The following is a 24,196-nucleotide window of genomic DNA, read 5'->3' on the forward strand; positions in this document are numbered from 1 at the left end:
GTGTGTGTGTGTAATTCACCGGGTCGGTCAGGGTCACTTGATGGTCGTGATCGTCAGCTATTTACCCTCCCGGAAGGGAGCTGAGAGCTCATATAGTCCGATCTAAGGGCAAGGCTGTGACCTTCACACACGCACACACCCGTCCCCTTGCTCAAGGGGGACAGTAACCACCCACTTCGTCAGTGAAACTTTTCGCAACCTGAGCGAGGCGCGAACTCCCGTCCACCAGTTGGCAAGCGAGGGCGTTACCACTGCACCAGCGAGCGGTGTGTGTGTGTGTGTGTGTGTGTGTGTGTGTGTGTGTGTGTGTGTGTGTGTGTGTGTGTGTGTGTGTGTGTGTGTGTGTGTGTGTGTGTGTGTGTGTGTGTGTGTGTGTGTGTGTGTGTGTGTGTGTGTGTGTGTGTGTGTGTGTGTGTGTGTGTGTGTGTGTGTGTGTGTGTGTGTGTGTGTGTGTGTGTGTGTGTGTGAGAGAGACAGACAGACAGACAGACAGACAGACAGATAATTATGAGGATATGTGGAGGGTTGGGTGGGGGTGGGTTGGGAAGGTGGAATATGGAGTGAGGGAATAATGAGCAGGGAGGATGGAGTGGAGAGGGAGGATGGAGTGAGGAGGGAGGATGGAGTGGAGGGGGAGGATGGAGTGGAGGGGGAGGATGGAGTGAGGAGAGAGGATGGAGTGGAGGGGGAGGATGGAGTGAGGAGGGAGGAGGGAGTGGAGGGGGAGGATGGAGTGAGGAGGGAGGATGGAGTGAGGAGGGAGGATGGAGTGAGGAGGGAGGATGGAGTGGGGTGGAGGTTTAAGTGGTTAAGTGGAGGGTGGAAGAGATAGCCTGCAGTTGGTCTCGGAACACCTGTGGTTGTGATCTCTCTCTCTCTCTCTCTCTCTCTCTCTCTCTCTCTCTCTCTCTCTCTTGCACACACTCACATACACACAAACATGCACGTACACATACACACAAATATGAGCGTACACATACAATCAAATGCACATACACATACACACCCAAACATGCACATACACTAAAAAAACACAAATACATATCACATACATACAGACATATGCAAACGCTTACACATGGATAAATACACACACGTGCGTTCACACACATGCACACACACACTCATACACACACTACACACTCATACACACACTACACAGACACGTGCGCGCGCTCACAGATACACACATAAACATTCACAGATACATGCGCGTGTGCGTACATACGGACACCTACATACACACAACATCCACAAACCCTCACAAATACACACGAAGCACACAAACATGCCTATATAGTACACGCACACAAACATGCCTATATAGGTACAGAGACTCTCTCTCTCTCTCTCTCTCTCTCTCTCTCTCTCTCTCTCTCTCTCTCTCTCTTTTAGATACACACACACGAACAAACAAACAAAACACACACACACATTTGCAACGTAAACACGTCAGTTTAACCAAAACAAGCACACACACACACACACACACACACACACACACACACACACACACACACACACACACACACACACACGCACGCACACACATTAATGCCGCTACAGCACTTCTACATCTGTAATGACTGTACATTACAAAAAATTATACCTGACATGGAAGTTACATTTTACTCATGAATTTGCTTGTTCCGAATTTTCTCATGCTACTCACTGTTAAATCTTTCAGTATTTTGAGATCGCAGGACGATTTTATTACTACATGGGCAGACCTCTCGTTGCATGAATTAAATATCTATTTATCTATCTATAGCCAGACGCCACAATCCCGTAAGGGTTGGCCGTTTGACTTTAAGTTGTTTTACAGGGAGGAGGCACTAACCCTCCGCCAATCCATCTGTTGACACATTAGGAACACGTATGTGTTGGTTATATGGTTACCACCCAGCATTGTAAATGGTTTCCTAACTTACAGGAAACCATTTGGCTTGTCACTCAATGTAAAAGCCACCAGAAAAGGAAAGAAAAGTAAGAAAAAGTGACAGGAAAGATGGAAGAATTAGGAAGAGAAGGGGACAGACACAGAAAGAGAAAGAGAAAAGTGGAGGAAGAAGTAGGCAGCACTAAATCAAGTGAGTGGATGATGGTCGCCACCACCTATCACATAAGTTAAATGTAACTGCCAAAATACTTTCAATTTGATGAAATCTTTAGGTATTTTTTCTTATTCCCTCCATACAGTTTTATGCATCTTAGGGGCAACCTTTTCTAGTGAGGAGATTAATAATAATAATAATAATAATAATAATAATAATAATAATAATCTAACTCCTTGAAGATGAATAAATCGTTTGGCTGTAGTCAGAATAAATTAGAAGACTTACTCGTACTGAAAGGGTTGATATAAAATAAATAAATACATAAAAGATACTGCGAAACGTGAGGCTGCGAGTGAGTGTGTGGGTGGAGAAAGCGTGAAGGTCGGGAGAGAGAGAGAGAGAGAGAGAGAGAGAGAGAGAGAGAGAGAGAGAGAGAGAGAGAGAGAGAGACTACTGGGAGTATTTTCGTAGCAAGCAGACGTGAAATGTCGATAAAATAGAGAAATTTTTACGTGCGCAAGTATCAGATAAAAGGAAAAAGCAGAAACATGGTTGCCAAAATTGAAAAAGTCAGTAATATAAAATGATGCCTGTTTATGCTAAAAAATAAACACGAAAGGTAAGAATAAAGATGAGGAATAAAAAGATAACTGTCCATATACTGTATATGTTACTGATAAAAAAGAATGTTTGGCGAATAAGAGAAAGACAGACAGATAAATATATAGATGGAGAGAGAGAGAGAGAGAGAAAAACATTACAGGGGTGAATGAACTGTAGTTTAATTCCGGAGCGAGGAGGTTGCACGCGTTGATTAGGTCTGCATTACTGTATTTCCCCCCTCCCTCTCTCTCTCTCTCTCTCTCTCTCTCTGATAAGGACTTCTAATGGATAATAACTATTTTGGTGTTTCACTGCCAAGTACTGGAAATACTGAAAACTCCTCTTTGGCAAAGTGTATCTGTCTATGTTCCTCTCTCTCTCTCCCTCTCTCTCTCCATGGTATTACCGATCATTACATATGGCTGTGAGGTTTGGGGAAACAGATGTATTAAGCATATAGACAAGGTACATGTTACATTCCTGAAACATATAATTAATGTTCGTAAAACCACATGCAATGCCATGATTTATGGGGAGTTGGGTAAATAGCCTATCAGTACGCATGTTAAAGGCAGAATGTTGAATTATTGGTCAAGCATAATTACTGGTAAACAAGATAAACTTTGTTTTGTAATGTATCAGTGTCTTTACAAACTGTATAATGAAAACAGTTTCAAATCACAGTGGCTGAACTATATAAAAACTGTGTTGAATAATTCAGGTATGTCAGGCATACTGTATGGTTGGGCCAAGAAGTTAATAATCGTGTATGGTTGAAACTTGCTTTTGAGAGAAAGGTTAAGGACCAGTGGATCACTGAATGGCAGTCAGTAATGAATAGTAAATCATCACGTAGCATGTATGTTTCTCATAAAGATAGATTTGTCTTCGAAAGTTATCTAGTAAAATTACCAAAACAGCACAGGACTAACCTATGTAAATTCAGAACTAATAATCACAGATTACCCATTGTAACAGGTAGGTTCAACAGAACTCCTAGAGAAGAAAGGTTCTGCAATAAATGTAATGATAATATCCTTGGAGACGAGTATCATGCATTATTTGAGTGTACTAATGATGACATCACAGCATTGAGGCTTAGGTATATATCAATGTATTACAGAAATAACCCCAGTAGATGTAAGTTAGCACAATTATTACAAAGTAATAGCTATGTCATTCAGTACAAAGTAGCATTATTCGTCAAGTCTGTAATTAATATTTTTAGGTAAGTTGTATTGATAACCCTAGGATACACTATACTGTGTACTAAAATCGGGAGGAGTGCTCCATACTTTGTATAAAGTCTGAGCCTGATAAATATAAGTCTATCTATGTCTATATGTCTCTCTCTCTCTGTTGTATATAGAAGCCACAAATATATATTTTCTCTCGTGTCTCTTAAGTCTGTCTGCCAATCTGTATCTCGGCTATTCTGAAAACAAACACACACACACACACACACACACACACACACACACACACACACACACACACAAAGCACTAAAAAACAAACACAAAATAACACACTCCCCCTCCCTCACCACACACACACACACACACACACACACACACACACACACAAAGCACTAAAAAACAAACACAAAATAACACACTCCCCCTCCCTCAACACACATCACCACACACACACACACACACACACACACACACACACACACACACACACACGCCAGCAGGAAACCAACAAAAAGTGAAAGTCCTCCCCCAGGGCAGAGCAGACCCGTTATGATACCTGGCTTCATATTTACAAACTTCTCGGAGCCGATGTCGTGTATAATATTGCTTCATTATTCATTGTCTTCACTCTTATAATTTCCATATACTTCACAGCTAAAGCAGAGAGGATGCTGAAGTGAAAATGATGCGAAAGACAAAGCTATTTCTGATACAGTTTTGTCTTCACTACGTAAGCGAAGTGGAATGTAGAGTTTGTTGAAATGAAAACAAATCGAAAATCATTACTTGCTTATCCTATTCTCTTCTTCTTTTGTTTTTATTTATATAAGCAGAATGAATGCTGATGTGAAAATATACGAAGAGAGTTATGAAAAAAACTGCCTTCACTAATATAGCTACGGTACTGTACATTTCACATCCAAACTAGAATGAATGTTGAAGGGAAGAGATACAAAAAATTATTTCTGATAAGGTAATTAGTTTGTTTCCCCTCACACACCAACCATACAATGAACAACCAAGTTAGACTGAATATGGAAATGAAAAAGTAAAAAAAAAAAAAATAGTAAACTGATATTGAGACAAAAAAAAAAAATCTGGAAATTGGCTGAAACCCTTAGTAATTTCAACATCCAGTACGAAAAACGAAACTATTTCTAATTACAGTATACTGCTATGAAGACTTGTTTACCTTGGAACTTGGCTAAGCTCCTTGGTAAAGACGACACACTTCTCAAACGGCGTGGATATTAAAATGAAAAGGTACAAATATATCCTGTTAATAGTAATCTGTTATTGGAACCTGTTCTTCTTTATATCCCTTAGGGACTGACTAAGAGTTTTGGCTCATGTGAATGGTGTTGTCAGCCTAACCTAACGGGATATTTACCAGACACTTCATCCTATTCTTCCATATCACTATACTTCGGTCACATTAACTTGGCCTAAAACTTATGACATCTCTCCATCTTCAATGCTGAACTGTAAAAAGACACAGGAGCACAGCGCTAAAGAAGTGTTATGGAGAGGATGTAGATCGTAGTATTATTTTCTGCCACTGAGCTGCGGGGAAATAAGCTGCACAAGGACAAAAATCTCCGCCAAGTTAGGGTGAAATAATATAGCTCGGGGATGGGTGTCGGGTGTATATGGGTGTGGATGTTGCTGCCAGCGTGGGTGTACGTGAGGGTGTTCGGCCCTTGGTGTGGATGTTGGTTTGTGGATGCAGGCGTGGGGGTGTGGATGTTGGGGGGGGGGGATGTTGATGTGGGTGTGGATACTGGGGCATTTGTGAGGTTGGGGGTTTGCGTATAGCCCACCTACCTAATGGGATAGTTGCGAGACACTGCATCCTGTCTTATCATTAACCTGTCTCACTGATATCCTGGGCAAGTGTCTGGGGTGTGAGGGTGGGTGTGGGTGTAGGTATGTGAGGGTACTGGTGTGGGTATGTGGTGAGTAAGGATGTGATTGTGGGAGAGTGGAATTTTGTGCTGGTGATCATGTGGGTAAGGTGGGGTCGTGGTGATAGTGTGTGTGTGTGTGTGTGTGTGTGTGTGTGTGTGTGTGTGTGTGTGTGTGTGTGTGTGTGTGTGTGTGTGTGTGTGTATGTGTGTGTGTGTGTGAGAGAGAGAGAGAGAGCTTGTGTAATTGTGTGTAATGGCGTGTTAAGCCTGTCATTAATATGACATATGTTCTTGTGTGTGTGTGTGTGTGTATGTGTGTGTGTTTCACGGCCTTTCCCTTCCGCAATAGCAATGTACCGTTTGTGCAGAGGGTGGCCTCGACGCGCGTGTGCCTGTCATTGTGTGTGTGTGTGTGTGTGTGTGTGTGTGTGTGTGTGTGTGTGTGTGTGTGTGTGTGTGTGTGTGTGTTGAAACTGAGAACATGTTATGGTGAAGATGAACGCAATCATATCCTCTATACAGCCACACACCTTCACATGCCATCACATATGTACTAACGCCGAACCGTTCATACTGAGACATACAAGTGTTGTCTCGCTGAGGGCTGATGTGATGGCATTAGCAGAATCTTTGGGAAGCTCCGCCACCGTCTTAGCTGTTCGACTCTTCTAACGAAATTCAAATCCTCAAACTGTTCCACGACCCATACTATAATCCATCATGTTTCCTTTTAGTCAGTAGTGCACAATATTATAGTCAGTTTGAGCGAATCCTCTATAGATTCCCGTGCCTTTTTAGTCAATTATCGGTTATTTAATGCCAGAATATGAGAGTACTACCCCCATGCATCGTTTCCTTGCAATACCTTCATGGCTAACAATATACCTCCATGACAGCTCAGTAATCGATATGGAGAGGTAGTAGTTTTCCGTCAGCAAGAGTAAAGCAGCCTGTAGCATCTCTAGGAAGTTAATACATGAACTTTGTATTTGATTTCATAATCCCCAGACGATTTCATTCAGCCTAAGAAATCCCGGAGCAGCAAAACAAAGGGTTTTCAATCTCACTCTGGTTGCCATATTCCGTTCAGTTTAACTTGGCCTAAAATTCTTACCCTTCCGTCTTGAATGCTAGGTTACAGTACTCTAGAATATAATACCAGTCACGAAGATGTGCTTTGAAAGTGTGTGTGTGTGTGTGTGTGTGTGAGAGAGAGAGAGAGAGAGAGAGAGAGAGAGAGAGAGAGAGAGAGAGTTATGGCTACATTCTTTCCGGAACGCTTTTTCGAGAACGGCCCCATACTCAATCGTTAATCTCTTGCTACAAATCAGCACAGAAGATGAACAGACGGCAATTTTGGGCGAACTTAGGAAAAAAAAAAGATTGGAACAATTTTAGTCAAATTACTAGACACTTTTTCGAATTGGGAGAGTTAAGTGTAGCCAGGATCCACTTACACCTTCAACATATCTTTCGTCAGCTGGGCGCTCTCCCGTATTAAAAAAAAAAAAAAAAAATCGTCTGGAGGCAGTAAGAATAAAATGAAACTTAGGTCCTTATTTTATTTATTTTTTACAATTTCAGTCCCATGATTTAAATGACTTTCTAAGTTAGTTCCCGTCAAAGGATTTTACTCACATCATGGCTAGATTTTCAAACTGCGAGAGCTTAGATAATAGCCTTCATTAACACTTACTGAGAGAGATCCTTGTTTAGTCCAGTTAAATAGTCAAGAAACAGCTTTAATTAACTTTTCAAAATGACGTTACGGGATTCAGAGGGTTAAGGAAGGGGTTGTGGAAATTTCCTTGTCTGCGTCCCGAGGTCAAGGGTCAAAGAAGTGGGAAAAAGTTGGGTTTGATGTTCCTGTACCGGTTCCCCAAGCCTCCTCCAACTGCTGTGGTTTTTCCCAAGGTGTGTGTGTGTGTGTGTGTGTGTGTGTGTGTGTGTGTGTGTGTGTGTGTGTGTGTGTGTGTGTGTGTGTGTGTGTGTGTGTGTGTGTGTGTGTGTGTGTGTGTGTGTGTGTGTGTGTGTGTGCGTGCGTGCGTGCGTGCGTGCGTGCGTGCGTGCGTGCGTGCGTGCGTGCGTGCGCGTGCGTGCGTGCGTGCGTGTGTGTGTGTGTGTGTGTGTGTGTGTGTGTGTGTGTGTGTGTGTGTGAGAGAGAGATGCGCAGAAGCCGTATTTACAGACTTTCTTGATCTTATGCAAAGTATAATATGACTTGGCAAATATACTTCTACCTTCACTAATACAGTTACCAAAAACTTCAAACTAGAGCGACAGAAACTAGAATAAACACTTGAGTAAAAAGATAAATAAATAAATGAGAAATCTGATAATACTTCTCTTCTGTGGTGGTTTACTTATTGGAATATTGTTTAAGATCTTTTATGAATACTTCTCTAGCACGTCTCTGGCTGTGAGCGCTCGCCTTCTTACTTTCCTTTGTCTATAGTTCTTTCACCTTCATTTGGCCCAGAATTTCGTCCATATGCAGCTTATTTCACGTAGCTCAGTGGCAGAGAAAGTTCTACGGCGTTAAATCCTTTCCAAAGTACTTCTTCGTGACTAGCAGCATATTCCAGAGTTGCTCTATTGTTTCAACTCGGCATTCAAGATGGAGGAGTGGCGATTTTAGGCCAAGTTACACCATTATTGTGACTAGGACGACACAATTATGGGTGTAGATATATGGTGGAGATTTATTACTCTGCCCACACACAGACACACACACACACACACACACACACACACACACACACACACACACAAAGCGTCATTACCAACCGCATATATGAGGTACTGAAGAAAAAAAAAAGCAAAATTTTCTCGATGATCAGTGTGTGCTTGGTGTCAAAAAAAAAAAACAAAAAAAAAACATGGAAATTAAAGCTCCAGGGCGTGCTCGACAGCTTCCTAGTGAAAAAAGAAGAAAACAGAAAAAAATGAATGCAGGCTCCTATGTCCGGGCTGGTAATGCTTCCTACTATGTTTTTTACCGTGTTGAAAACAGGTCCCGTCAAGAGTATTAAAAAAAAAAAAAAAAAAGAGTGAGATTATGGGGGTTGATCGTTGGTGCATTTAAAGGCAACGGAAGTGTATTCGTAATAATTTTTATCAATATTTCCTGCTAAATATAAAGGAAAATCTTACTCCGAACCACAGCGAATGTAAGTAATAACTGTCTATACGTTATGAAAAAGTGTCTTGGTAAAAAGGGAAAGAGAAAGAGAGAGAGAGAGAGAGAGAGAGAGAGAGAGAGAGAGAGAGAGATAATATTCAGTACGTGCTTGAATAATCCTAGTGATTAAAAAAAATAATAATAATAAGGTACGTTGAAGAATGATATGTAGAATTAAAGCTTAGTGAAATTCTCCCAGTAACTCACCTATCAAACCAATGTAAAAGTGAAAAATATTACAATAAAGCCCAAACAATGTAAACATTAGCTTTCAGTACGTGCTAATAAAAATAGTAAGGCATTTCGATTGACCTAAGGAAGTTCTCAGCAACCAGAGTATTTTCCTTATGTATAAAAAGGGAAAGCATTACCAGAAATGAATACGAATAAAAATACGGGCATCCAGTGCGTGCTAAGAAAGGATCCTAGTGTGTTGAAAAATGGTTTGGTATGTGGAGTGATCGTGCCTTTAACGTCAACTGTGGTATGATGAGGTGGTGGTGTGGTGGTGGCTGCAACGCTGAGGTGGGTTTAGTAATTGACTCTCAAGTGTTCTCACCTGGTCGACGCCAAACACAGGTGAGGTATAGCTCATTTTTTCTAACCTAACGAAGATCCCTAACCCCCTCCAGTTTAGATGGGAGCCAGGTGTAGTCAGATCTAAGGGTTGATATGACTATTAACCAAGGAGAAAAATTCCTACCTACTAACTAAAGTTCCTCGCATTTCAAGCAACCAAGATATAGTATTCAAATGTTCTGTCAAGTCAAAACAAATCCACTAAAGGAAGACAAATTTAAAGCACAAAGTGTTAATGATGAAGATTGTTGGATGGTTATAAAAGAAAAGGGAAGCCATCACGACAAAAGTAGGATTAAACGATATAGTGGGAAAGCAGTCAGGAAGGGTGGCAGGAAAAAGGCTGGCATGAATATATTACTAGGAAAAAGCTGACAAGAATATATTGCTCAATAATGAGAGACAATGGATAACAGGAAAGGTAAATCAGTCGGTGGCGGGTGTAACAGTGAGCCGGGTGTAAGAATACGTGACTCTGTGTTCTGCTTGCTCTCACCTGGCATCGGAATTCAAGAGGTCACTACGAAATACATGTAAGGTAGCCAGGCAGAACAGATGTACATCTCCTCCTCCTCCTCCTCATCATCATCATAATTATCATCATCATCATCACCTTATTTCCCACCTAAGAATGGAGCTAGGAGAAAATGGTGCACAGGAAACATAATTCAACTTATTCTATACAGTGAAGATTATTGTACGATGTGCGAATGCCCTCTCCTATTCAGGGTGTTAATGTGACGCACATAACCTCGCCAATAAGAAAAATCTCTCATAAACTGAAAAATTATCGTTTGGTGGTAGTAGTAGTTACGACCCAAGTTCATCAGAATGTGAACACAAAAGAATGCAAGTTGAAATTGCCCCCTCCTGCAGCACACCGTCCCTCTATCAGGAGATAGGATGAGACTTGAGGGGTGTTTGCGTAACCAGGCAACGAAGCCGTCCACCTATGTCAGTGTCACCGCTTAAGGGTGCTCCTCTCCAGGGGAAAAAATAAAAGACGTCGCTATGGTGAAAGATGGGTGCGCGAAAGGGACGCCTTCACATAATGGCACCGATATTACCAGTCCACTGCTGCCTGCCTTCACAACATTCTTCATTTTCCTCCAAAGGAGGATGGCGGACTGAAGGAGAAGAGTAACTTCAGTCTGCAATCCACCGGATTCACGTACAGATGAGCCTGTAACCACAACAGCAACATTGTGAAAGAGATAAGTGATTAAGTCAGGGAGTGTGTACCACCTGTTGCTGGTGCGGGGGAGGACTGCTAGGCCTCAAGGAACGGACCTCCTTTTTATTTTTCCGTAGTTTAATCAGGCCATTACCAGACGAGTTTATTTAGCTTAAGGGAGGTATCTAGTTATAGGATCTGTCAAGGCTATACCTAACCTCTTCAGTTCGAAAAGTCTCTCCTAAGTTTATTCAAATTGCCAGGCAGTATCACGAATGAATTGGAGAAAAAAAGACGTCACCCACAACTAATCCTCTCAAGACGCGCTTATTCGTCACTCATCAGATCTTGCTGCCGCCAAATGATGTTATGTAGCTCAGGACTAGCCTCTCATCGTCTACGTTTTTCATACGGTCGCCAGCAGTCTTTTCATAGCGTAGAACAAAATAATATATGTTTTATTTTTGCTACCGCCAAACGATTTAACAAAGACAGCGGCCTACCATCGTCAAAAAGTTAAATACATGAAGTAGTCAAAATGTGTGGGTAAGCAAATGATTTCTGATGTATAAATTCTCTTACACTTAAGAGGCTGCAAGTTATAAAGTGTGATTCCAGTCCATGTTGTTATCGTTGGCTATTTCAGCAAGATCTCATTAACTGTCAGACATTCTTTACACCTTTGGGGCTACGAAAAATGAACCTAAATTACGACCCATTTAATTATCACTTATTATTATTTAACTTAATGTCCTTTGCTTTTCTGGGGCTCTGAAATAATAAAATGAGATTAAAAACCACATTATTTAGCAACATCTCATTAGGTTCCGACGTGGGTTCGTGGCAGTGGGAAGGAATCTTTGACCTGAATTATACATCGCGAGAAAGAGCCAGAAAATCGTATCGACCGGACCATCATCGTCATCATCATCATCAAGAACCCCATTTCCCGAGTACTTGGTAGTGAATAGGATCTACAAACAGGGTAACACAAGCACAAAGTAGGAAAACAATATCAAGGTAATACACGGGAAATACCTCAAAGGCAGATAAGTAGGTAGGTAAAGAGTTAGGAAAGGAAATTAACAGGCAGGAAACGACGGAAATAATAGGCAAACAGAGCAGGCAGTTGTACGGTACACACACACACACACACACACACACACAGCGACTGAGGAAATCAGCAGGTACGGATGCAGGTATGTTCATTAGGGAGGGATTGTATGTATGTATGTATATAGCCTGTGCATGCATGTATGTATGTATATAGCCTGTGCATGCATGTATGTATGTATATGTATGTAGCCTGTGTATGCATGCATGTACGTATGTATGTATGTATGTATGTATGCAGCCTGTGCATTCATGAATGTTTATATGTATGGAGCCTGTGTATGCATGTATGTATGCATGTCTGTATGTGTGTATGTATGTAAGTAGCCTGTGCATATGTATGTATGAATGCAGCCTGTGCCTATGTATGTATGTATATGTATGAAAGCAGGCAGGTAGGAAGCGAGGTTGGCTGGCAGGAAGGCGGGGGAGCAGGAAAATATTGACACAAAGAGGCAACACCCTCATGCTGGGAAAGCAACCTATGTTCATTCTTGCTACCTCCAAGCGATTTATTTCATCTTATGGGAAACTCACTGAACTGGAGGAAGTTACACGTACAATACAGTAAACTTCAATTACCCCCTCACCTCTCTCTCTCTCTCTCTCTCTCTCTCTCTCTCTCTCTCTCTCTCTCTCACACACACACACACACACACACACACACACACACACACACACACACACACACACACACACACACACACACATCCTTACTACCACATTCAGTCTCCTAAGCTGAAAATATTGCCCGGCGGAAGTATGCATGAAAGCTGACAGAATTCGTGGTAGGGAAGGGGATAACCCCTTCAATACCGATGAAGTATTTCCGATTTCATTCTTGCTCTTTTATCCACACGATTTTATTGGGCTCAGAGGAGGTTTTTTCGATACGGAGGGGATTGATATTGCAGTAAATAAACCCTTCAATAAAATTAATTCCTAAGGTGAATAAAAACGTCTAGAGGTAGTAGAAAAAAAAAGTTATCGGAGAGAAGGGTTTAAAAATAACACTGATTCAAGGAGCTAAATCACCGCTAGACGTAATTGACAAGCATTTTAGATCACAGTCAGCATTCAGAGCGCCAAGCAAGCAAGGATGCTGCCAGTATAGCGTTTACTTCATTAAAGATATATATACATTTTTTTAACGCTCTGGTGGTGTGAAATTAACGATATAGAGATTTGTGAAGAATTTAGTGATACTGTAGAAATTTTATACATAATTTAGCGACACTTCATCAATAGTTGAGCGATATTATAGAGATTTATCAGTAATACAGTAATAATCATGATACTTCTCAATATATTTATAGGAATTTTGAAGAATTTGTCTACGTTAATGATATTCTAGGGACTCTGCCAATTTTAGAGCGATATTATACATTTTACCATATTTTAGGCACATTCTCGGGATTGTATGAAATATTATTATGTATTCGGAGAGCTTGATCAATATTCTAGCGATATTGTACAGATTTTATTACAGTTATCGACAAGGTAGTGCCGTTTGAGAGCGACATTATGTATATTTGGGGGGAGAGAGAGAGAGAGAGAGAGAGAGAGTTTAATGTCTTGTTTTTGTCGTTGTTGCTCGCCACATGACGTAGGGGGATTTTTTTTTTCCTCTTGATTTTACTTCTCCGTCTGTTGTTTTGATGAAAGTTATATTTTTTTCAGTTATTATGTAATTTGTCAGCTATTTCGAAATTTAGCTCTCATAATCATTCCAGTTTTTGCTTTCGCTTCGCTACGTTGCAGCGTCTTTCTTCCCTTTTGATTTCAGACTTTCACTGCTGATTTGTGATTGATAGTCTTGATTGCGTCACTGCCTTTGTATTTTATTTTGAAAGTGTACGTATGATGTGTGTATTTTCAATGATACACGACGATCCGTTTTTTTCCCTTTCTACCAAGACACAAAAGGTACTCATCCCTCTCCCTGTCTATCTATCTGTCTGTCTGTCTCTATCTATCGGGCTATGGAAAAATTAGTGCGTTAATGCTAACCTGACAAAGATCCTTACTCCCATCCAGACCAGCTGACGGCCATGTGCAATCTTACTGGAGGACTGATCTGGTTAGTAACCAAGGAGGCGCATTCCTACCTCATAACTAAGGCTAATCTAAGGTCATGCAATCACGAGTTAGTATTCAAGTTGTGGATGTGACCCAGTTTCGTCAAATGAAAAAAAATGACTAGTATAGGATGATTATAGTGACAGTTCGTAGTGATGTTCCAATGACGCAAGGATGCTGTTTTTTATTAATTTATCTACTACAACTACTAAAACTACTACTACTGCTATTACTAATACCACCACCACCACCACCACTACTACTACTACTACTACTACTACTACTACTACTACTACTGTTGCTGCTATTAGCATTACTATTATTTTTATTACTTTATTATTTTTCTTTAGTGCAAGTGCCTGAGAGAACGAGGCAGCTGTGGTAATCTAAGCTCAAAACCTGAATTAGAGTCCATTAGCGGTGTGTGTGTGTGTGTGTGTGTGTGTGTGTGTGTGTGTGTGTGTGTGTGTGTGTGTGTGTGTGTGTGTGTGTGTGTGTGTGTGTGTGTACCATAATAAAACCCTGGCCGGCAAACTCTGCGTCATCTGTCAATTATAGTGGGCCGACCCTCTCTCTCTCTCTCTCTTAAAACTGTATGTGCCCACTAGAACAACACACACACACACACACACACACACACACACACACACACACACACACACATCGAAGTCATTGGCCACTGGGCTCCCCAATCTTTATTCATCAGAGTCGGAGGCATCGCTCAGCCAAAGCCCCCCCCCCCTCCCCCCCCAGAAAAAAAAAAAGGTGAAGCGAAAACTCATACACCTAAAAGCAAGGCCGCCGGACACAGAATGAATAAGTAGGCTTCATGAGACCGTGGGTGGGAGGACTGGGGGAGATGGGGAAGCTGGGTGTAGAAAAGGGAAAACATAAGAACTTCACTTTTCTAACCTGCGTCGTGGAGACTTGAGGGCAGGTTATTTTTTTTTTTTTTCCATGGTTATTTTCACGCATATTTTCGGCGATACAAAAAAATTCAGGATGAGGAATTATTGTTAAGACTCTATCCTGACCCAGCATTGCAAATCCCTTACCCCTTCACTCCGCGGACCTATTGTTTTTTCTCACAGTCTTCCTATAGTTCCTCCTACCACTGGATGATTTTTCTAGTAAAGGGGGATGTGTTACGGTGAAGGGGTTAATGAAGGCTTTATCTTACCCCTACAGTCAGAAAATATATCCTAAGATGAATGAAATCACACTGATATAACTAATAAGTAGACAAATAAATATAAATAAATAAATGTGTCATGGGATTGAAGTGAGGAATTTCTATAACCAGATGACATTTTTATTTTAATCTTACGACCCTCCGACGATTTTATTCAGCTTAGGAGAGTCTTCTAATTTTAGGGGTTCGATGGAATCTTCATTACCCCTTTCATTATGAGAGATGCTTCCTAGGCTGAAGAGATGAAAACATGATCATCTCCTCCTCCTCCTCCTCCCCCTCCTCCTCCTCGTGATGGTGATTATCATGATGACGGTGATGTTACCTTATTTAGCTTTAATACTTGCTCATAATATGGTTAAAGCTCGTCTGTGTGTGTGTGTGTGTGTGTGTGTGTGTGTGTGTGTGTGTGTGTGTGTGTGTGTGTGTGTGTGTGCGTGCGTGCGTGCGTGCGTGTGCGTGTGTGCGTGTGCGTGTGTGCGTGTGTGCGTGTGCGTGTGCGTGTGTGTGTGTGTGTATGTGTGTGTGTGTGTGTGTCTTAATCTTAGTATCATTATCACCACGGCATTAACAGCATTGTGGGTACAGACGGGTGTGGATGAGGAGGGATAGCATATAAGGGTGACAATAAAGCAAACTGTACGCATCTCGGTGGTTGAGAGAGAGAGAGAGAGAGAGAGAGAGAGAGAGAGAGAGAGAGAAGGTGCCACATGAAGGTACGCTGGTGTGTTGTAGGAAGTAGGGTCGTTACTGAGTAGGGACAGAAAAAAGGAGGAGGACCATATGGAGGAAGCTGTTCGGACTTTGGTGGTTGGAAGAAGAGGGAGAGGGAGACCGAGGACGTGGTGGAGAGATAATGTGGGAGAGAAGGAGGGGTAGGGTGGCGTGTTGTGGGAAGTAGAGTCGTTACTGAGCAGGGACAAAAATACAGGAGGGAAGACCATACGGATTCATAGAGGAGGAAACATGTCCGCAATTCGGTGGCTGAAAGGAGAAGGAAGGAGAGTAAGACCGAGGGATGAGGTGCGAGTGTACAGTATATTAATTCAGTCGGATATATATTTTTAGTTAATTTTGCTGCCTCCAGACGATTTTACTTACGCTTAGGAGATTAATCGAATTGGAGGAGCTACATATAACCTTAATTAACCCCTTAGGTATATGAGAGAGGGGGGTGTGAGCTGGAGGGAGGACAGCGAAACGGAGGGGGACATGGTGACATGGAGGCGATTTGTTTGTGGCCACCCCTTACGGGATTAAGGCGTCTGACAATAGAGGGAGAGATAGACAGCACGAGGTCTCCCCCCCACTGAATTCAAATCGCCGGGAGACAGCACGATTAATCACAAAAAGACGTCATCGGAGTCAGAAGGTTAATTGAAGGTGGTGGAGTCGGCTTGTTTTCATCTGATGAAACTAGGTCACTCTAAAAATTTTGATAATCAGTCATTTCCGATCTCTCTTTAAGATCCTGGTACTTATTTACAACTCCGCCTCTTACTTTACGTGATGCAGTGAACATGTGTGAGTTGTGATCACATCTGTAACACACCTGCACTCACTTCAACATATAATCACCATCATCATCATCACCATCAATACTGGCTTCGTCCTTGTCATTATCATCACTATAATTTCATACTGTACAAGTGGATATGCTAGGTTTTAATCATTAACCATTTTCAATACCATGGTGTCTTATATTTTATTCCTACGACTGCCATGCGATTCTATTACGCTTAGGAAAGTCGGCTAGTAACGAACAGGTTAAAAAGATTCTCTAATAACCCCTTCAGTATTGGCTAATGTCTTTTTATTTTTGCTACCATCGTGCGACTGTTATTTCTTTCTTTCATTCTTTATTTCTTTATTTATTTATTCTTCTTGAGTTTAGGATAGGAGAGAATCTGGTAATGAAGGGATTAAAACAATCTTCATTAACCCCTTCAGCATTCACTGCTATCTTGCTACCACCATCTGACATTCTCCGATCCGAAAGTCTCTCCTGTCCTAAATAAAATCGCCTGGAGATAGCAGAAATAAAATATGAGACGTCCTCGGGCTGCAGGGGTTGAAGATGGCATGAAATATCTAGTGCCAGGTCACAGATTTGGTGTGGTGAAAAAAAAAAAAAATCTTGAAACTGCCATGGTGTCCCGCAATAATATTTAGTGTACTACTTATAAATTTACTCCCATCCGTCAGTGTCACTTCTTGGCTCATATACTCACCTGCGCTACATTTTAGGGTCAGCAGGGGATTGCACAAACGAATATGGCAAAATATTTGTTTCCCGCACTGCGAATGAAATTTGATGCCATACATGATTAGCCCAACTTCTGTGCACAGTCTTCCCGTCTATAAAGCAATTCTTTCACCTTAACTCGGTCCAAATTTTCATTCTGCTGCAGCTTGCTTTACGTAGTTCAGTGGCAGCAAAAGACAACTATGGCTCTTCATCCTTTTCACTGCACTCCGCCGATACTAGCATCATATGCAAGTGTCAATTTGTTATTCCAAAGCACCATCCAAGATGGAGAAATGGCAGTTTTAGGTCAAACTTAAATAAAGGCAACATAGTCATCATACTTAGATTACTGCTCATAAATACATTCTCGTCCATCACACGCACCACTTGGCGAGTAAAATCACCCAAATTACATCTGTGCACCAGGTGTTTGGCATTGCGAAATCATGCATGGCAAAATATTCAAGTCCTTCTCACGCTGAATAAGACCCTGAGGCAGCCAGTAGGACGGCCAGGCCCACATTATACCCTCTGAGACTTGGAGAGGCCCGATGTCAGGCTCCACCTTTTTTCATAGCAGTTAATCCTCTCAAGCCGGTGGTTTTTATAGTCTTGCAATTTACAGACGATTTATCTGAAACTTTGGTGACACTTGTTTTTGTGGTCAGTGTCTGAGTTGTGTTTTTCCTCATCCCCCTCTCGTTCACCCCCCTAACCCTCTCCACGCCCCCGTACAGCTGCTGGAGATGCTGCACGTGCCTCTGCTGCACGGAGGGGTGAGTGAGGTGCTGCTGCTCTCCCCACTCACCACGTCATCGCCGGCATCATTCACTCTCGCTTGCTTCGTCCTGGCCGTCGTTACTGGAGTCTTGGAGCTGCTGAGACTTCTGTTGTGAGTACTGGATGGATGGATGGATGGATGGATGTACAGTATAGATGGATGGATGGATGGATGGTTGGTTGGATGGATGTACAGTATAGATGGATGGATGGATGGATGGTTGCTGGTTGGTTGGTTGGTTAGATGGATGGTTGGTGGGTGGGTTGGTTGGATGAATGGATGGACGGATGGCTCGCTGGATGGATGGATGGATGGATGGGTGTATGGATGGTTGGACAGAGATACTGTGATAGATAGTTTGGCTGATGAACAGAGATAGAGAGGCATACAAAAACAAATAGACATAAATACTGCAGATATGGATTGATCGATTGAATGACTGACTTAGATAGACAGATAGACAGATAGATAGATAGACACACAGACAGAGACACTGAAAAACAACCAGATAAAGACACAGGTAGACAGATAGATACAGACAGACAGATTGATATGTATCAGGCAGACAGTGCATGTTTAAGTGTTGTGTGTCTCACTTTGTCTTGTTACTGTGTGTGTGTGTGTGTGTGTGTGTGTGTGTGTGTTTTTTTATATATATATATATATATATATATATATATATATATATATATATATATATATATATATAAAACATCGAGGCCTTGAGGTCTTATATTTAACTGTTAAATACTGGTCTTGAATGTCAAATAAATATGCTTTACGTATTGGCAGAGTTGCGTGTGCTGAAGCTGTTAAATGAATTGGCTGGAGATGTTAAGAACATGTCGCAGGTGTTGGTAATACCGTGTGTTGCAGATGGTGGCTGGAGACGCGGTACACGACGGGAGGGCAGCAGGCAACACCGCGACTCAAATGTGACTGTAAACACTGTGTTAATATGCCGGGGTAAGTGACCTGCTCTGTAAGATTAACCTTCCTCATGCTGGCAAAGTACGCATAAAGAGGGAGTATCTGTAGTGATAGTGACGCATGTGTAGGTCAAAGTGTTTTACGAGCAGTAAGTAGTAGTTGAACCCTGAGGCTGATCTCAGGGTGAACCCGGTGAACCGCAGGCCAAAGCTGCTCTTTTTCCGAGATCCAAAATCCTCCATTCGGGTGACAAGGAGAAAGCAGAGGGACGTTTGAATAATTGGGGAGCTCCACCACCCGGTTATGTCGATGCTACCACGTGAAGGCGTCCCTCTGGCAACCGTCTTGTTAATCTAGCAAAATTAATATATAAAGACATCAGCAGACTGAAGGATTTAAATAATTTTGCTCACAAGACAAAGCAGATGTCTTAATTTACATTAAATTCAAACTGTACATATTGCTGTAGCACCCCTCACAGATATATGCTTTTGTACTGAGGGTTGTTATTTATACTGTTAACCTTTTCATTCCCAATAGGTATTTTTGTTTCATTTTTGCTATCTCCAGACGATTTTATTCAGCTTAAAGCAGTTCTTTTGTAGTGAAGGGATTAATGAGTTCTCTTGTAGTGAAGGGATTAATGTGTTCTCTTGTAGTGAAGGGATTAATGTGTTCTCTTGTAGTGAAGGGATTAATGAGTTCTCTTGTAGTGAAGGGATTAATGTGTTCTCTTGTAGTGAAGGGATTAATGTGTTCTCTTGTAGTGAAGGGATTAATGTGTTCTCTTGTAGTGAAAGGATTAATGAGTTCTCTTGTAGTGAAGGGATTAATGAGTTCTCTTGTAGAGAAGGGATTAATGATGGATACAACCAACTTATTCTGTTTGAAAAACTCTCCTAAACTTTGAGAAATAGGATGGCAGTGGCAACAGATATAGATAGATAGATAATTAAATAAAGATAGATAAATAAGTAGATATATAAATACTGTTAATAAATAAAAATGATGTACTCGGGCTGAAAAGGTCCTGGGATCTTGATAACTGACGGTGGGCTACTATTACTCCATTAGCGGACAGGGTCTCACTTTGGTATCTTATTCTTGTTAACCACCTGATTATTATATGCTGCTGAGAAAAGAACCCTGACCATGAAGTGTTTTTTTAATTAATTTCAGATAACGGTTTACTAGTCATATGAACTGGGCAGGATTTATTCTCCATCATCAAAGGCCTCACGAAAAAGCACTTTGGACGTGTCAGTTTTGTAGGCAGAAAGCTATTTTGAAATTACATATTTTTATTTTGCATTGTTCTCCCCTGCCTAACAATACGTAATAATAAAATTATATATATTACCGGTATATTTAACTTGACATTTCCAGGATCAGACACACTCATGTAGCTTTTCATATTCGTATAACAAAACGCTTTCCTCGAGTTCGAAAATGCAAGCGGCGTTTTTATATTCTTTAACTTTCTGATTGGTTTGCTGTAAAATTTAACACCAACGTTGCCCCATCCTCCTCCTGAGTGGTAACCATGAAGTAAGATTGGCTAAAACCCACTGAGGTACAGCGCACCCAACAGAATCTCGAGATTTCTAGGGGCGTATTTATAAACCCTCCTAATCTTAAGTTGTGTGTAAGACTGGTTATCTATACGTTTGTCTTCACTCATACAACTACCGTACGTTTCACAACCAAACTAAGGTTGATATTAAAGAGACAAAAAGAAATTAACCAAACGACCTTTGATAACTGTTATAGAAACATGTTGATACCAGGAACAGGCAATAGTTTCTTAATCACAGGTGCTTAGTCATTCTGTGGGCTCCATTCTGTCCTAAGGTCAGTTACGTAAAATAATTAAGTGGTAGTCCCCAGAATGTTAATAAATGGCTAAATATCTAGTTTCCCCAGCCACATCCAACTCATTTGTAATTTCTCCTCACTGACTCTTTGCCCCTGCCCACAGCGAGCGTCGAGGGTATGACGCCTTACACGAAGATCACCACCACCTCCACCTCCACCAGCCAGACTCCCTCCCTAATGCCACCTCCTCCACTCCCCTCAACGCCACCAAACCCACTTCAGTTACCTTCAGGTCAGTACCACCAGCACCACCACCACCACCACCACCAACCGCTACCAAACTCACCTCACACACCTTCCGGACAGTATTAACACCACCACCACCATCATCATCATCATCACTATCCCCATTACCATCACCATCGCCAATATCACCACCACCACCAACACCACTACCATCAGCATCACCGCCACCAAACACACCTCACATGCCCTCAGGTTGGTACGGTATATTAATGCAATCAATTAATCAAATGACACCAAGCTTTCTCTCGGGGAATCCCCATGCTGAGGATGTCATGATACGGCTGATGTTTTCTTTGGACTGAAGCTAAACCAAGTGCCAAAGCCAGCTAATTACTTCCCAACAGCTGTAAGAGAAAAAGAAGCCTCAGATGTTTACTAAGATTTGTAACAGTATGAGAGTCTCAACTTTGATTTTGACTCTGTTAACTTGTGGTCGAGTTTCCTACCAAGTTACCAAGCTAGTTGCAGCATTTCACTCATGGTTTTCATTCCCAGGGTCCATGGTTATCACTCATCTATAGGCTATATACAGCATACATGGAGAACAAAATAACACTTCATGGATAAACTGGAAAAGAGTCTTTGTTAACAATATAAAAAAATCCATGAGAGAGAGAGAGAGAGAGCATTTTAAAGATAAATAGTAAATTAGGCCTATTCTTTTTCAATTATCATTTCATATGCAAGCCCTCTGTTGCATAGACCTCACAAAGCGTTTTATTCAAGTCACAAAAGCAGAGGGAAGGAAGAGAAGGAGCTGACATTACAAAGAAAAGAGGAGAGGGAGTAGGAGTGGGGAGGCTGGAGGAAGAAAAGGGGAGTGGAGTGAATGGAGTCGATCCTTCAGTCCGATGACGGATTTTTGGTTTTAATCAGTCCACCACCACACGACATCCATCTATCTATATATTTATCTAATCTATCTATCTCCATTTATCTATCTATCTATTTCTGTCTATGTCTATCTATCTATCTATCCTAGGAAGGATTTTTGGTAGTTGAAACGCTATTGAAGTCTGTCTTATCCCGCCGGTTCCAAAATTCTTCCCCAGACTATTTAAACCGTCTACAGATAGTAATAATATAAACATTGGATTAATGAAGATAAATGAAAATTATTTAGACAAAGAGCAGAGCAGTAACAGAGGTAATATGAATGTAGTTACTGACAGTGGAAGGCAAACTTGTACATTCTTGCTACCGTCAAATGAATTTATTTACCCAATATATAGTGTTAATCAGTTTCTTGTATAATGGAGTTGAAAAAAAAAAAGCTGAATGAAATCGTTTGGTGTTAGAGTGATTAACCCCTACTTGGGCAAACACGTATATTTTATATATATTTAGCATTTCATTTTGCCTCTATTCACGCACGGTTAATGTTTACCATCTTGATTATGGCAGCTAACACCTAGCAAGGAGTAATATGATACTGCATGTCGTTATTGTTTCCAAACAGTCTAGAATATAGCAAGGATTTTAATGACATTTTGGTGTTACAGAGTGACGTTCCTGGCGTGTGCTGGCATGTTGATAATATTACTGTTGCTTATAAAGAACGTGCCTGATCTGCTGACATTACTGTGTTTTTTTCAAACGGACGTGCCTGATTTGCTGACATTACTGTGGTGTATCTGAAGGACGTGTTTGATTTGCTGACATTACTGTGGTGTTTCTGACGGACGTGCCTGATCTGCTGACATTACTGTGGGGTTTCAGAGGGACCTGCCTGATCTGCTGACATTACAGTTCTTTGTGTTCCTGACGGACTTGTTTGATTTGCTGACATTACTGTGGTGTTTCAGAAGAACGTGCCTGATTTACTGATATTATTTTGGTGTTTCAGACGGACGTGCCTGGCATGCTCGGGACTGCTACACCTGCTGACCTACCTAGTGTCCACACTGCTCATGCTGATTGCCATGACCATGAACATCTACCTCATCCTCTCCATGGCAGTGGGCGGGGCACTGGGAAAACTGATGGCTCTCACAATCAAGAGGAGGCATCTCGAGTCGCGATGTAATTGACGACACGCCTATTCTTCTTCTTCTTCCTCTTACTCCAATCCTGAACAGCCCTTCCTAAACGCCCATGAGAATGATACCCTCCCGGCTTCTTTTCCCTTCAGTCAAACTATTTCTCATATTCAGCCAAGAGTCTCTGCTACTTTCTACCCATCCCATACAAAACCAGGTCTGTCTTCATCTTATATGGCGCCCACACCTCCCACCTACCCCACCCATACCCATTCCTACACCCACACCGATAGCCAGACCTCAACACCATCTTCCTTCTCCAAACGCACCTACACTCGGCACCCAACTTCACCTTCCTACCAAACCAGCACCCTATCAGAGCCACCCTACCAAACAACTCACTTGTGATGAATACTACTCCCCTTCCCCTTCACCGCCACACCTCCCTCCTCTCCCACCCACACCACTACCCACACCTACACACAACCATCAACCTCACCTTTCTACCAAACCCACACCCATACCCCCACCTCACCTTCCTACCACATCCACACCCAGCCTTTACCCTCATCCTACTACCACACCCCCACTCTACCCACACTTCATCTTCCCACCAAACCAGCGCCCTATCTGAGCTGCACAACCAAACAGCCCAGTTGTGATAAAATATGCAAGCTACCAGAAGTCTCAGGCTGGCTTCTGAATCTACGTACACTCACAGGCCATTACTTTTACCCACTCTCTTTCTACCCGTGGGTAGGGGGGAAGTCACAGCCGAGCTTTTGCAGTACATTAAAATGGTTGTTCAGAGCTTCGCTGAACTACACCAGGAACAGTTTGCGACACAAGAAACATTTGCAACATGAGGAACAATTTGTGAACATGGGACAGTTTGCGATATAAGGAAGAGTTTGCGACACGAGGAACAGTTTGCGACAGAAAGAAGGAGTTTGTAACACAGAGAACAGTCTGCAACACAAGGAACAGTTTACGACAATGATGAACAGCTGGCAAACAAGGAACAGTCTGCGACACAAGGAACATTTCATGACACA

The 24,196-nt window shown here is 41.8% G+C and overlaps 1 protein-coding gene across 1 annotated transcript in view; it reads left to right on the forward strand.

Moving 5' to 3' along the window:
• Window positions 1–23,595, forward strand: part of LOC145410925 (uncharacterized) — a 65,249-nt gene extending 41,654 nt beyond the window's left edge. The window contains exons 4-7 of the mRNA XM_080280968.1: window positions 18,068–18,222; window positions 18,988–19,077; window positions 21,020–21,148; window positions 23,009–23,595. Of these exons, the coding sequence (XP_080137094.1) occupies window positions 18,068–18,222; window positions 18,988–19,077; window positions 21,020–21,148; window positions 23,009–23,192 (558 nt within the window). The 3' untranslated portion in view covers window positions 23,193–23,595. The remainder of the gene's footprint in view (window positions 1–18,067; window positions 18,223–18,987; window positions 19,078–21,019; window positions 21,149–23,008) is intronic.
• The last annotated feature ends 601 nt before the right edge of the window (window positions 23,596–24,196 follow it).

Source organism: Coenobita brevimanus, chromosome 87, assembly GCF_032717465.1.
Source record: "Coenobita brevimanus isolate Jiangsu-jjx chromosome 87, ASM3271746v2, whole genome shotgun sequence".
Lineage (NCBI taxonomy): Eukaryota > Metazoa > Arthropoda > Malacostraca > Decapoda > Coenobitidae > Coenobita > Coenobita brevimanus.